The sequence below is a fragment of the Carassius carassius genome, chromosome 22 (assembly GCF_963082965.1).
Source record: "Carassius carassius chromosome 22, fCarCar2.1, whole genome shotgun sequence".
NCBI classification, from domain to species: Eukaryota; Metazoa; Chordata; class Actinopteri; order Cypriniformes; family Cyprinidae; genus Carassius; species Carassius carassius.
In genome coordinates, this window is record NC_081776.1 from 18,166,068 (window position 1) to 18,181,648 (window position 15,581).

Genomic DNA, 15,581 nt, shown 5'->3' on the forward strand with positions numbered 1-15,581 from the left:
GCTAACACGCAAATGGCAATTTCATTGGCTGACGCTCAACTATTACCATCCCTGTTTTGATTTCAGCAAATCAGTTCGACCGAACCCAGACAACGTGATTAATATTCATGAACCCAGCAGCTCATCAATCCATAGTGCATTGAATATTGTTAGTATGGTAGTAGAATTAGTAGTAGTATTATCTTTTAATAATAATTAATATTCATATTCACATTTTTACAAAGAAATCATGATTCAACAATAACCTTTGTAATTTATGAAAAAAATTACAGAAAATTAAACCACTTGTATAAAAAAACATATTCTTGGAGGCCTTATAAATGTGTAAAGATTACATTTTTCACGTAATGTATCATTCGTCTTACTGTATATTTCATCTTAAATATATTTCATAATGTGTAGGCATATACAAAAAGAGTAAGAAAGGGTGAATTAAAGCTGAAGCTGCAAGGTTCCTCTGCATAAAAATTGCAGACAGGCTTATGCCTTGAGCATGTGGTCACCGATTTAGAATAATCCAAATTCATTAACATAAGAACAAAGTTAAGAACGAATGCATGTTCTTGAGAAGTTCTTCTGTACGAATAGTCCACACAATTATTAGTGAATGTTTTACGCTAACTGCCATATACATTTTCTTAACTGTAAGAAATAAGCACATGATTAAATAGAAAAAAAAAATAAACATCTAAACTATAAATGCAATATTACAAGAAAAAGGATCATGATCAGTTAATAATGTGACATCTACAGGTGTCAATGTCAATGTCAATGTCACCTTTATTTATATAGCGCTTTAAACAAAATACATTGCGTCAAAGCAACTGAACAACATTCATTAGGAAAACAGTGTCAATAATGCAAAAATGATAGTTAAAGGCAGTTCATCATTGGATTCAGTTATGTCATCTCTGTTCACTTAAATAGTGTCTGTGCATTTATTTGCAATCAAGTCAACGATATCGCTGTAGATGAAGTGTCCCCAACTAAGCAAGCCAGAGGCGACAGCGGCAAGGAACCGAAACTCCATCGGTGACAGAATGGAGAAAAAAACCTTGGGAGAAACCAGGCTCAGTTGGGGGGCCAGTTCTCCTCTGACCAGACGAAACCAGTAGTTCAATTCCAGACTGCAGCAAAGTCAGATTGTGCAGAAGAATCATCTGTTTCCTGTGGTCTTGTCCTGGTGCTCCTCTGAGACAAGGTCTTTACAGGGGATCTGTATCTGGGGCTCTAGTTGTCCTGGTCTCCGCTGTCTTTCAGGGATGTAGAGGTCCTTTCTAGGTGCTGATCCACCATCTGGTCTGGATACGTACCGGATCCGGGTGACTGCAGTGACCCTCTGATCTGGACACAGACTGGATCTGGTGGCCACGGTGACCTTGGAACAAGAGAGAAACAGACAAATATTAGTGTAGATGCCATTCTTCTAATGATGTAGCAAGTACATAGGTTGTTATGGGAAGTGTTTCCGGTTCCGGTTTACCTAATTAATGCAGCCTAAAAATCCTTTAACGGATTTGGATAATAAAAGCATATTAGTATGTTATGTGTATGCCAGGTTAAAGAGATGGGTCTTTAATCTAGATTTAAACTGCAAGAGTGTGTCTGCCTCCCGAACAATGTTAGGTAGGTTATTCCAGAGTTTGGGCGCCAAATAGGAAAAGGATCTGCCGCCTGCAGTTGATTTTGATATTCTAGGTATTATCAAATTGCCTGAGTTTTGAGAACGTAGCAGATGTAGAGGATTATAATGTAAAAGGAGCTCATTCAAATACTGAGGTGCTAAACCATTCAGGGCTTTATAAGTAATAAGCATAATAATAATAATATTTTAAAATCTATGCGATGCTTGATAGGGAGCCAGTGCAGTGTTGACAGGACCGGGCTAATATGGTCATACCTCCTGGTTCTAGTAAGAACTCTTGCTGCTGCATTTTGGACTAGCTGTAGTTTGTTTACTAAGCGTGCAGAACAACCACCCAATAAAGCATTACAATAATCTAACCTTGAGGTCATAAATGCATGGATTAACATTTCTGCATTTGACATTGAGAGCATAGGCCGTAATTTAGATATATTTTTGAGATGGAAAAATGCAGTTTTACAAATGCTAGAAACGTGGCTTTCTAAGGAAAGATTGCGATCAAGTAGCACACCTAGGTTCCTAACTGATGGTGAAGAATTGACAGAGCAACCATCAAGTCTTAGACAGTGTTCTAGGTTATTACAAGCAGAGTTTTTAGGTCCTATAATTAACACCTCTGTTTTTTCAGAATTTAGCAGTAAGAAATTACTCGTCATCCAGTTTTTTATATCGACTATGCAATCCATTAGTTTTTCAAATTGGTGTGTTTCACCGGGCTGCGAAGAAATATAGAGCTGAGTATCATCAGCATAACAGTGAAAGCTAACACCATGTTTCCTGATGATATCTCCCAAGGGTAACATATAAAGCGTGAAGAGTAGCGGCCCTTGTACTGAGCCTTGAGGTACTCCATACTGCACTTGTGATCGATAGGATACATCTTCATTCACTGCTACGAACTGATGGCGGTCATATAAGTACGATTTAAACCATGCTAATGCACTGCCACTGATGCCAACAAAGTATTCAAGTCTATGCAAAAGAATGTTGTGGTCAATTGTGTCAAACGCAGCACTAAGATCCAATAAAACTAATAGAGAGATACACCCACGATCAGATGATAAGAGCAGATCATTTGTAACTCTAAGAAGAGCAGTCTCAGTACTGTGATACGGTCTAAATCCTGACTGGAAATCCTCACATATACCATTTTTCTCTAAGAAGGAATATAATTGTGTGGATACCACCTTTTCTAGTATCTTGGACAGAAAAGGGAGATTCGAGATTGGTCTATAATTAACTAGTTCTTTGGGGTCAAGTTGTGGTTTTTTGATGAGAGGCTTAATAACAGCCAGTTTGAAGGTTTTGGGGACATATCCTAATGACAATGAGGAATTAATAATAGTCAGAAGAGGATCTATGACTTCTGGAAGCACCTCTTTCAGGAGCTTAGATGGTATAGGGTCTAACATACATGTTGTTGGTTTAGATGATTTAACAAGTTTATACAATTCTTCCTCTCCTATGGTAGAGAATGAGTGGAACTGTTCCTCAGGGGGTCTATAGTGCACTGTCTGATGTGATACTGTAGCTGACGGCTGAATGGTTGCAATTTTATCTCTAATAGTATCGATTTTAGAAGTAAAGTAGTTCATAAAGTCATTACTGCTGTGGTGTTGGGAAATGTCAACACTTGTTGAGGCTTTATTTTTCGTTAATTTAGCCACTGTATTGAATAAATACCTGGGGTTATGTTTGTTTTCTTCTAAAAGAGAAGAAAAGTAATCGGATCTAGCAGTTTTTAATGCTTTTCTGTAGGATATGTTACTTTCCCGCCAAGCAATACGAAATACCTCTAGTTTTGTTTTCCTCCAGCTGCGCTCCATTTTTCGGGCTGCTCTCTTTAGGGTGCGAATATGCTCATTATACCATGGTGTCAAACTGTTTTCCTTAACCTTCCTTAAGCGTAAAGGAGCAACTTTATTTAAAGTGCTAGAAAAGAGAGAGTCCATAGTTTCTGTTACATCATCAAGTTGTTCTGAGGTTTTGGATATGCTAAGGAATTTGGATACATCAGGAAGATAACTTAAAAAGCAGTCTTTTGTGTTAGAAGTGATGGTTCTTCCATACTTGTAACAAGAAGTAGAATTTACAATTTTGGCTATATGAATTTTGCAAAGAACTAAATAATGATCTGAGATATCATCACTTGACTGAATAATTTCAACACCATCAACATCAATTCCATGTGACAGTATTAAATCTAGAGTATGATTTCGACAATGAGTAGGTCCTGAAACGTGTTGTCTAACACCAATAGAGTTCAGAATGTCTATAAATGCTGATCCCAATGCATCGTTTTCATTATCAACATGGATATTAAAATCACCAACTATTAAAACTTTATCTGCACCCAGAACTAACTCGGATGTAAAATCACCAAACTCTTTAATAAAGTCTGTATGGTGCCCTGGTGGCCTGTATACAGTAGCCAGTACAAACATAACAAGGGATTTATCATTAACATTTGTTTCTTTGGATAATGTTATATGAAGTACCATTACTTCAAACGAGTTATACTTATAGCCTGCCCTCTGAGAAATCCTGAAAACGTTGTTATAAATTGAAGCAACACCTCCACCTTTGCCTTTTAGACGTGGCTCATGTTTATAACAGTAATCTTGGGGGGTGGACTTATTTAAAATAATGTAATCATCAGGTTTTAGCCAGGTTTCTGTCAAACAGAGTACATCTATATTATGATCAGTGATCATATTATTTACAAAAAGTGTTTTCGTAGAAAGGGATCTGATATTCAATAAGCCAAGCTTTATAATTTGTTTATCCATATTGCTTCTGTTTTTTATTTGTTGAACCTCAATTAAATTGTTAATCTTAACTTGGTTTGGACGTTTTTTGTATTTTCTAGTTCGGGGAACAGACACAGTCTCTATAGTGTGATATCTAGGTGAAAGAGTCTCTATGTGCTGAGAATTAACTGACCTCTGTGACGGGAGGTAGCTAGCAGAAGGTCGGTTTAGCCAGTCTGTCTGCTTCCTGACCTGGGCCCCAGTTAGTCAAGTATAAACACTAAGACTATTTGCCATATTTCTAGAGAGAAGAGTGGCGCCACCCCAGGAGGGATGAAGACCATCTCTTTTAAACAGGTCAGGTCTGCCCCAAAAGCTCGTCCAATTGTCTATGAAACCTATGTTATTCTGTGGGCACCACTTAGACATCCAGCCATTGAGTGATGACAATCTGCTATGCATCTCATCACCACGGTGAGCAGGGAGGGGACCAGAGCATATTACAGTGTCTGACATCGTGCTTGCAAGTTCACACACCTCTTTAATGTTATTTTTAGTGATCTCCGACTGGCGAAGTCGAACATCATTAGCGCCGGCATGAATAACAATCTTACTGTATTTACGTTTAGCATTAGCCAGCACTTTTAAATTAACTATTAACTATTTCCCTGCATTTATCACATGTGAATCCCTCATCAGCGACAGAGATAGATAAACTGTACATGTGGCAAGAGGTGCAAGAAACAATGATAGGAGAAGCCATTACTCACCGTGCTTGATGAAAATTCTTACTGCGGTTGTTTGATGAACTTGTGAAAAACTGGCGCGAGGGAGAGGAGAAAAGAAAACAGCGATAGGTTCGAATGAAAACGCTAATGACAAGCTAACGAGTGCTAACGCTTTGCAGGTGTACTGCACTCACGGAAATAAAATAAAAGTGAACGATCAAAGTTAATCTGATAAGATTGATCGATAATATCAGAAATATGGTGTGAATTAAGTTATATTTTACCACTTTAAAAACAGAGAGTGATAGTAAGATTAAGATTCTAGAGAAAAAAAATAAAATAAAAACAGCTACACGGAGCTACAATTTGCTACAGAAGGCCAACAGGAAGTAGAGAAAACACTGTCCAACAGCGACACCTGTGGACCAACAATAATGCAAAATAATGCAGGTGTGGATGCAACAATAATGCAAAAGGAATTGCACTGTAGAAATACTGTATTTACGCTAATATTCATGACAATGACATGGACTGATTTTCCTTCAGACCTAAAGTGGCATTTAATAATAGGATGGTTACTTTGATGGAGTGAATGGTATTGAGCTCGTCATGCGATCTCAATATGGTGGTCTTCACTAATGTAGAATAAAAAGTCATATGAATGTACATCATTTAAAAAATAATAATAATAACTTAATTTCTTTAAGTGTTTTTTTATCAATAATGTATATAAATTATAAGTATAAAATTTCTTAACTGTAAGAGATAAGCACACGATTAAATAGAAAACATAAATAAACAAACATCTAAACTATAAATGCAATATCACAAGAAAAAGGATCATGATCAGTTAATAATATGACATCTACAGGTGTGGATGCAACAATCATGCAAAAGCAATTGCACTGTAGAAATACTGTATTTACGCTAATATTCATGACAATGACATGGACTGATTTATCCTACAAACCTAAAGTGGCATTTAATAATAGGATGGTTACTTTGATGAAGTGAATGCTATTGAGCTGATCATGTGATCTCAATATGGTCTTCCCTAATGTAGAAAAAATTAAGTTACTTTTTTTTAAATCAATAATGTATATAAATTATAAATGTTATTTATAATAGAATGCTTAATTTTCTGATTTTCATTGAATAGCTACTTTCAACTTTTCCCTCACACAACTACTCTTTTGGCATTTGAAGATTCGGAACAAAGAATTTTAGTTATATGGACTACTTTAAAGATGCTTTTATGGCAATTATTTTGGAGTTTAACAAGTCCTGGTCATCATCTACTTTCGTTGAATGGAAAAGTACAGCATAAACATTTAGCTAATCATCTCCTTTAATGTTTAGTGGAAGAAAGAATGTCATAAGGGTTTGAAAAGACATCTATGTATGTATGTATGTATGTATGTATGTATGTATGTATATTTATTTCATTCTTTATTTCTTGTCCATCCATTGGTTAGTTGGCACATTAATATATTGTAATATTAAAAGGAATAGTTCACCCATAAAATTAAGTTCTGTCTTATCTCATCGAATTCCACCGCTCTGGTTCTAAACTGTTTCTCTGCAAACACAGTAGACCATATGATTACACACTACTGAGTAAAGAGAGTCACAGGTCTTCTGGCATTTGAAAAAAAAATCATTGCATTTGTATAACACAATCTCTGTCTCTCTCTTTGCTCTCCACAGTCTGTGTCCTTTATACCCAAGGCATTGGCAACAAAGAGTGGCAAGAGGTAAGTGGAACAATCTGGCCCAGTCTTGTCGACCCCTTGAAGGGCTCGGCAGACCCTTGGTCTCATAAATATTCATACATGTAAATGTGAGCTTGGAATATTCTCAGAATAGTAATATCAATTATTTTTGGCGCTCTAATTTTTTCTGTGTCTATCAGTTCTTCATATTTTCCCCTTCCCAGCTAATCAGAGCAAATATCAGGTTATCTAAAGCACCATTAAGAGGGCCATGTATTTATTAACTTCAATCACTAGCTAGTGAAATATGATAAGTCACCCAGGGAATGTAATAACATTCTCACCCACGCTCAAATCAAGACAACTCCAGCCCACTTTTCAAGTCGGTTCATTAAAACGATAAGTCCCTTCCACATCGCCTCAAGGCTTTCAGCGCACCACTCAATGCTGTCATTTGCATCTTTGACCTCCATATAAAAGATGTTGAAGATAGCAGAAATGTGGGAGGTGTACACAATTAACAGGGACTTGTATTTGTGCTTAGAATATAAAAAAAATCTAGCTGATTACTTTGATGCAGAAAATAAAAGCTCAGGATTAAAAAAAGACTTGTCGATTTGGATTCATAAAACTTTCATATACGCTTGGCAAATGTAGAGTAATTTGAAATTACTGGTTCAAAATATGTATTGTATCTTGTTTTGATTTTAATTACATCCATAATATTACATATCTACATATATGTATGTATGCATGTTTTGATAAAATATTTTAGAGCTTGGGATTACTTCTAAAATGTATATTCACTATAAAAATTGTGTTTTATTATTTTTTTTTCTGGGTTAAAAATGACAATCAGTCTACCTCATATATTCCTCTCATTCATTCTTTTCAGACTGTGAGATTCCGTGTTTTTTTTTTTTCAAAGAAAAAACCTTTGTTAAGATGACATATAAATATCTTGATTTTTAGTTGTTTTAGTTTATTTTAATGCTTGTTTCGGATTAATTTAAATAATTTTTAATCATTTTGGGTGCATTTTAGAAGTTTGTTAAGGACCACTGTTATACATACCATGACTTTTAGCTCTATACATTTCAGTTCAATGGGAAAATGTTTATATAAATACTTTCAACTCATCTTCTTTTTTTTCTTTCAGTTTGGGCGGACAGAAGTTATTGATAACACTTTGAACCCAGATTTTGTGCGAAAATTCATATTGGACTACTACTTTGAAGAAAGACAGAACTTAAAGTTTGAACTGTAAGTACCAATAGATATTCTTTTACCTATTAGCTACATCTACACTAGCCTTCAGTTGCACTGCATTTGCACAAGTTGTGTCGGCTACTGTAACCCAACTTTAAAATAACTGTCATCATATGATTTGTGTGATTTTATAAGCAGATGTCACAACCAAAACCCCTTCTCATAAATTACACATACTGTGTGAGCAACACTGTATGGACATCGGTCAAAGTCTCTTACCCTGACAGAGTAGATATAAAAAAAAATTAAAAAAAAGTATGTGGAGTATGTGATGCATGGTGGTACCATATTAGTTATCGTTTGATGTTAAACTTTTCCAAATGTATCAGTATCATTTAGTATTAGACATTTAAAACTTTGCATGCTTAGTTCTACTATTTTTACATTTATTTTAATTGTAGGTGACAGGAAACGTTATATTAAAAACATTTATCTTTTCATTTTAATAACAATTTTCAAAGTAGTCAAGTCAAGTCTGCTTTATTGTCAATTCTTCCACATGTACAGTACATACATACAGAGAATCGAAATTGCGTTACTCTCAAACCCCGGTGCATACAGATAACATTAACATTAAAGCCTAAAAATCTAGATCAAATATAAAATGTAGATACAACTATACAATAAGGGAATGTTAAAAAAAAGACATAATAAAATTAAAAATAAAGTTAAATAAAGCAGCGCAAGGCAAAAGGCAGATAGAGTGCAAATCAGTGTTGTTGAAGTGAACAACAGTGCAGATAAATGTTTTTTTAGTGCTATAACAAAAGCTTATTAAGTCTGATTAAAGTGGTAAAGGGCTCAAGAGCAGTTATTTTATTTAACTGATTGATGAGGTAGTGGAATGATGTCAGTTCCATGGAGAATGAGGTAGTGAGCAGACAAATGCTGCACAAAGTGACTGGTGCATGTCATCGTATATTAGTGTGTGTGGGGGGGGGGGGGGGGGGGGGGTTCATAGTTCAGTGGTGCCTGGGGCAGAAGAGGGGAGGGGGGCAAGTTCGGGAGTGAGTTCAGCTTCCTGACAGCCTGGTGGATGAAGCTGTCCTTCAGTCTGCTGGTCCTGGCCTGGAGACTCCGCAGTCTCCTCCCTGATGGTAGCAGACTGGAGAAGCTGTGTGATGGGTGGGTGGGATCACCTGTGATGCAGAGGGCTTTGCGGGTGAGACGTGTTCCGTAAATGTGCTGGAGGGAGGGGAGAGAGACACTAATGATCTTCTCAGCTGCTCTCACTATGCGTTGCAGAGTCTTTCGGCAGGACGCGTTGCAGGCTCCATACCACACAGTGATGCAGCTCGACAGGATGGTCTCGATGGTGCCTCTGTAGAAGGTGTACATGATGGGGGGCGGGGCTCTGGCTCTCCTCAGTTTGCGGAGGAAGTAGAGACGCTGTTGTGATTTCTTGGCCAGTGCTGCTGTGTTTTCAGTCCAGGAGAGGTCCTCTGTGATGTTCACACCCAGGAACTTGGTGCTGCTCACTCTCTCCACAGATGCACCGTTGATGGTCAGAGGAACGTGCTGAGTGTGTGCTCTCCTGAAGTCTACAACAATCTCCTTCGTCTTCTCCACGTTCAGAGAGAGATTTTTGTCACTGCACATCCCGGCCAGGCTGCTCACCTCGCTCCTTTAGTTTGTCTCTTCTTTGTTGCTAATGAGACCCACCACAGTCGTGTCATCTGCAAACTTAATAAAAAGGTTGGAGTTGTGTGATGGTGTGCAGTCATGAGTCAGCAGAGTTAAGAGGAGGGGGCTCAGCACACATCCTTTGGGGGCCCCAGTGTTCAGTGTGATGGTGCTGGATGTGTTGCTGCCGACCCGTACTGCCTGAGGTCTTCCAGTAAGAATGTCCAACAGCCAGTTGCACAGCGAAGTGTTGAGCCCCAGCTGGATCAGTTTGTAAATAAGCTGTTGAGGGATGATTGTGTTGAATGCTTAACTGAAGTCAATGAACAGCATTCTGACATATGAGTCCTTATTGTCCAGATGTGTGAGTGCTGAGTGGACTGCAGTGGCGATGGCATCAACAGTCGAGTGAGTTCTGCTGCACAGTCTTTCAGTACACGCCCAGGGATGTTGTCAGGGCCCGGAGCTTTGCGTGCATTGATCCTGCTGAAGGATCTCCTCACGCTGTCTGGGGTCAGCGTCATCACCTGGTGGCCGGGAGGAAGTGGAGTCTTCTATGCAGTGGTGCTGTTTTGTTGCTCAAAGCGAGCGAAGAAGGTGTTCAGCTCATTTAGCAGAGAGATGTTGTTGTCACAGGTCCGTGGTGGGGGCATGTAGTCCGTAATGGTCTGTATCCCCTGCCACAGGTTCCTAGTGTCTCTGCTGTCGCTGAATTGATGGGGTATCCTCCTGGAGTGCTGTCTCTTAGCCTCTCTGATGCCACGGGACAGGTTGGCCCTGGCTGTTCTCAGGCCCACCTCATCTCCAGCTCTGAAGGCTTAACCCAGTTCCAAAATTAATATTGATTTTGCATACAATACATTATAATTTTGTTATGTGAAAATTCACTTGCAACATTTAAAATGACTGATTTTGGTTTTAGTGTTTTATTGTTTTATAAGCAATTTATCAGTTATTGACCATAAAATGAAAATAATTATTGGCATCAGTTATATTTTAGTATTATTTATATACTATTATAGTATTTAATAATACTTTAAATTAGCTTTCATTTTATATTTACAGTTTTCAATTTTAATTGGGATATGTGTCCAAATCTTGGATCTTTTGCAACAGACGTTATAAATCTGGCATGTGCGCTTGTTCATTTGTGTATGTGTGTGTTTGCTGATATTTATTATTTTGTGTCAGTCTAAATGTGTTTGTGTATGTATATTTAGCCATTTATGGGTGTATTAAGGAACAGATATGAGTCATTCTGTATCCATTGGCCCAAGTGTGTGTGAGGAATTTGTGTGTGTCTCTAGGCTTCAGCATGAGTGTGTATGTCTGCAGGCAGGGTGTGTGTGTTGTTTCTGTGGATCGGTGTCCCCGCTCGACGGCCTGTCATACTCGGTCTGTAAATCTGCAGCAGACATGAGAGGGATCACGAGGTCTTGCCTCTGAGACGATAGCGAAACCAAAGCACTGCTGATGAGGATGATATGGCACATCATCGTGACAACAAGGGTGACTGAGCCCCACAAATAAATGGAAGAAGCATAGAGACAATAAATAGATAATTGTGAGATTGAGCTGTATGTAACCCTAAATATATTTGAAGATTCATAGATCCTTCAATATATGTTGCTTTTCTAGTCCACTATCTTTTTCACTCTATCTTTATGGCTTTATCTCTCCACTGCATTGTGAGAAGAGAATGATTCATGATGTATCTGCTTTAATGATGTTGTTCCTCGTTCTTAATGAGAAACAGGCAAGTGTCAGCTGCCCTCATAAGACCATATTCTAATTAAAGTCCAGCTCAAAGTCTCCCACCACTGATTTTGGAAACAACTTTTGTCTGTTTCTTCTTTTTATTGCAAGCTTTCATGAGCAAACATCACTATTATTAATGCTCATATTTAGGGTTAGGGATTTGAACATCTAGAACATGTCAAATTCAGTTCCTGGAGGGCCACTGACACAACATACCTGAACCATCTAATCAAGGTTCTCAGGGTTAAAAGAGATGTCCAGGCAGGTGTTTGGAGCTGGTTTGAGCTTCACTCTGCAGGACACCAGCCCTCCAGGAGCAGGATTGGACAACCCTGGTCTTGAATTTGTCCATCACCGATCTATGAACACCATAGCAACTACCCAAAACACCATAGTAATCACCTAGCAACACTCTAGCAACCACCCAGTGCTCACTAGCAATTGCATAACAATACTTTAGAACCCACTTAGAATTCTCCAGCAGCCACACAGAACACAATACCAACCACCCTTAAATGGATAGTTCACCCACAAATGAAAATTCTATAATCATTTTTTCACCCTCATGTCTTTCCAAATCCATAAGACTTTCGTTAATCTTCAGAACAAAAATTAAAATTTCGGTCCCTCCATTGACAGTTTATGCAATTACCACTTTGACTCTTCAAAAAAATGCTTCAACTGCATAGCTATGCCTTAGCAAACACTTAGAACTCCATATAAATAAATAAATGACCTCCATATCAGCTAAATACACCTACATAAAAATGCCTTTGTAGTGATGGTGAAGTGAAGCGTTCTGAACCAGTAAAGCTTTCAATACAATTGAATCAGAAAAAGGTTCATTACTCAGAGCTATTCAACACAGTTTATGTTGTGGCCATCTAGTGGTACTGGCACTAAAATAAGTAAAAGAACTGAAACATAAATTAAATTTGCATTCTGTCTATTTTAACTCTGTCTCAGTCCTGTTTTTTCATAAGCAAAGTTCATTTGAGCTGAATATTTAATCATGATATTGAAAATAAAAATGTTTATGCATTATAAAGTAATATAATAAAATGGCGCTAAGGTTTGCTTTGTTTGAACCAGATACTGGAGCAGTCACTAGTGATGTGAAGTTCGGATCATTTTACCGACTAAGCAAAATGAACAAATCTTTTTTCAAGTCATTCGTTCATTTCGTTCATTTTAGCAAAATGTAATTAAAATGTTACGTGTTACTTCCCTAACACATCTAGTACTTACACAAACGTTGATCACACTACAAACAATACAACACTAAAATGCTATAAGATACAGAAAAGATTAATTCATTTTTTACCTGGGTCTTCAGTCTGTGATTAGGTCACCTCACCTCTTGTCTGAAAAGTCTTCGGGTTCAAGTCAATCCTAAATCATGTGACAGACCCATACGCTAAAACCAATGCAGTCTGAGCCAGAAAGAGAATTGATTAGTTCATCTCATGAGTCTTTTGGGTCGAGTCATTCCTTAATCACGTGACAGCCCCATACGCTATTTCTGACATTTCTGTCACAGTGTTTTTGTTACTGTTTCTTCAGGATCTTTGGTGGGTTATTATTTTATAAATAAAGTCACATTAAAGATTTGTGCAAAATTAATGAATCGTTCAAGAACGACACATCACTAGCAGTCACGTGGTTTTCAAATGAATTAAGCTTCACATGCCTTTGGCAAAACTAATCAAGCGCCGATACAGTGCTTTGATGTTAAATGTGTTTTTATATATTTATTTTTTCAATGTCAAGCATAACATTACTACACCCTTGCAACAATCCCTAGCTTCAAAGCAACTACCCAGCACTCACTGGCAACTGTATAGCAGTGCCTTAGCAACCTTTCAATAGCAGCCAGACAGAACACACTATTAACCACCCCTAACACTATAGAACCCCCCTAGCAACTGCTCAAGCATTATCCAGCACTCAGTAGCAGCAGAATAGCAACGCCTTTGCAATCACCTAGAACTTACTACCAAATGCATCAAATACCAAGCATCCATCTAGCAAGAAACCATCTGCATTGCAACAAGTTAAAATCATTCAGAATAGTCTAGTAACCAAATAGCATTGTTCTGGGAACCATCAACAACATCCTAGCATCACAAAATAAAAACAAGTTATTTACAGGCAGCGACACTCACTTTGTGATACAATTAACTTTTAATTATTATTTTTTTCCTATAGACAATTCCACAATGCAGGCAGCCTGTTGCTCTGTATTGATTTTGATCTCACTTCATCTGAGCAAACTGTAGCATAAGCAATGCAATTTATGATAAATGTGTCATATTTCAGTTCTACTCGTTTGGATTGTGTGCATGTTTGTGTGCGTTAGAATGACAGATTCCCATCAGCATCATAATGTGTTGTTATAAATAGTGTTCGGAGAGAGAGAAGCATAATGCGATTTATTCAGAGTATGTAAATGGGAAGCTGTGTGCATGTCGTTTTCTTCAGGGTCTGTGGAATGTGTGGGCAGACAGCAGACCATGTTACAATCTGCTGCGATGGCTACATCTAGCGTCTTTATGTATGCACGCATCATTTATTTTTTGCCACTTGTTTCTCAGGGAAGGAGAGCAAGAGTGGCTGTTTGTATTTTGTAAATTTCAAGTCTTTATACCAGAATTCATTAATGGTGTTAACTAAAACACAGTCTCAATCTCATGGCAATTCATAACAATTTTAAATTAAAAAATTTTTTTAACTAAAATTTCAATCTAAAAGGCTTCCTGTTGGTCAGTGTGGCAAATCTGTGTGATGTAGCCACACTGGGTTGTACATTATAATTAACTCAAATGATATATAGGGAATTTTAATAATTAATCAGGAATATGATTAATATATATATCTCATATGACAGTTACATTAAAATTATTGAAGATGAAAAATAGTTCAATTGTATATATCAATAACTCATTACAAGGCACTGTAATTTACTCATTAATATGTCAATATTCCATTCTTTATATCAATTATAGTGATCTCTCTTACTGTAAATTACCGCAAATCAAACAGTGGTTTGTCCTGCAAACGGCCGTAAGATTAATTTATCAACTTTCAATAAAGTTAACACTTCTTATAATTCAAGGAAAAATATTCTCTGGCCATGAAAACATTATCCTATCATTATGAAATTTCGGTTACTAAAGTAAAGAGCTTGTAGCTAAAGATTGACTCGTGATGTGAGCGTTTAGACAGAGGCAATCATGAATATATATTGGTTTTTAATAATTGAACTAATAATACATCAAACTACAAATCACACAGAGTAAATACGCGTACGACAATTCAGACAGTAACTTTGTACAAGACATAACAGAATCCAAATGAGGGAGAGAGAGAGAATGAGTGAGAGAGAATGTGAGAGAGAGGTGAGAGAATTAGGCGTGATCATAGAATTACGCGCTCAGTTATACAAACTCACAGACAGTAACCCTTGAAAGACAACAACGAATCAAATCACCTTGAAAAGGTAATAGACAAACTTTAAGCAGCATTTAAATCTCCATAGAGAATGATACTTGCATGTGGTCTCTTTGTGACTCGCCAGACCAGCGTGCGTGTGTGCGTGGTCCTTTGTAGCTAGGCGTGTTCTTTCGTGTCTTCTGGGGCTGCTGCGGAATCGCGCGATATTTGAAAGGTCCAACAAACGTAATGATTCAGAATTCGTCTTCCTCGTGTAGAGAGAAACTTAGTAAGTAAAAGAAAAGAAAACAACGGAGATGAAAGCTCCCGAAGGAGCCATGAGAATGGCTGTTCTCTCAGCCGCCGTGCTGAGATCAGAGACGATAGAAGAGCGGGGACCAAGAGCAAGAAGGACAAGACAGAAGTAGGAGAGGAGGAGGAACTTCCTGGGTCAGTTCTGCTTATGGAGTGACTGGTTCACGCCTCTGTTTGCGCGAATGACCAATGAACGTCCGCGATCTGAAGTGGGAAAAAGTTCCTTTGTCTCAGGGGAAACACCCCCTCGCGTGAGTTATAGCTGACAGAATTGAACATTTTTCTTAAGAAAGATTGTATTTCTGAAACGATGCATCTTTTTGTAATTTGTCGTTGAGATTCGACACAG

General features: G+C 37.7%; 1 protein-coding gene across 1 annotated transcript in view; it reads left to right on the forward strand.

The window, feature by feature from the left end:
• The window catches only part of LOC132099089 (copine-8-like), a 230,629-nt gene that overhangs the window by 65,542 nt on the left and 149,506 nt on the right, over positions 1-15,581 (forward strand). The window contains exons 3-4 of the mRNA XM_059505532.1: positions 6,831-6,877; positions 7,995-8,098. Coding sequence (XP_059361515.1) covers positions 6,831-6,877; positions 7,995-8,098 — 151 coding nt within the window. The remainder of the gene's footprint in view (positions 1-6,830; positions 6,878-7,994; positions 8,099-15,581) is intronic.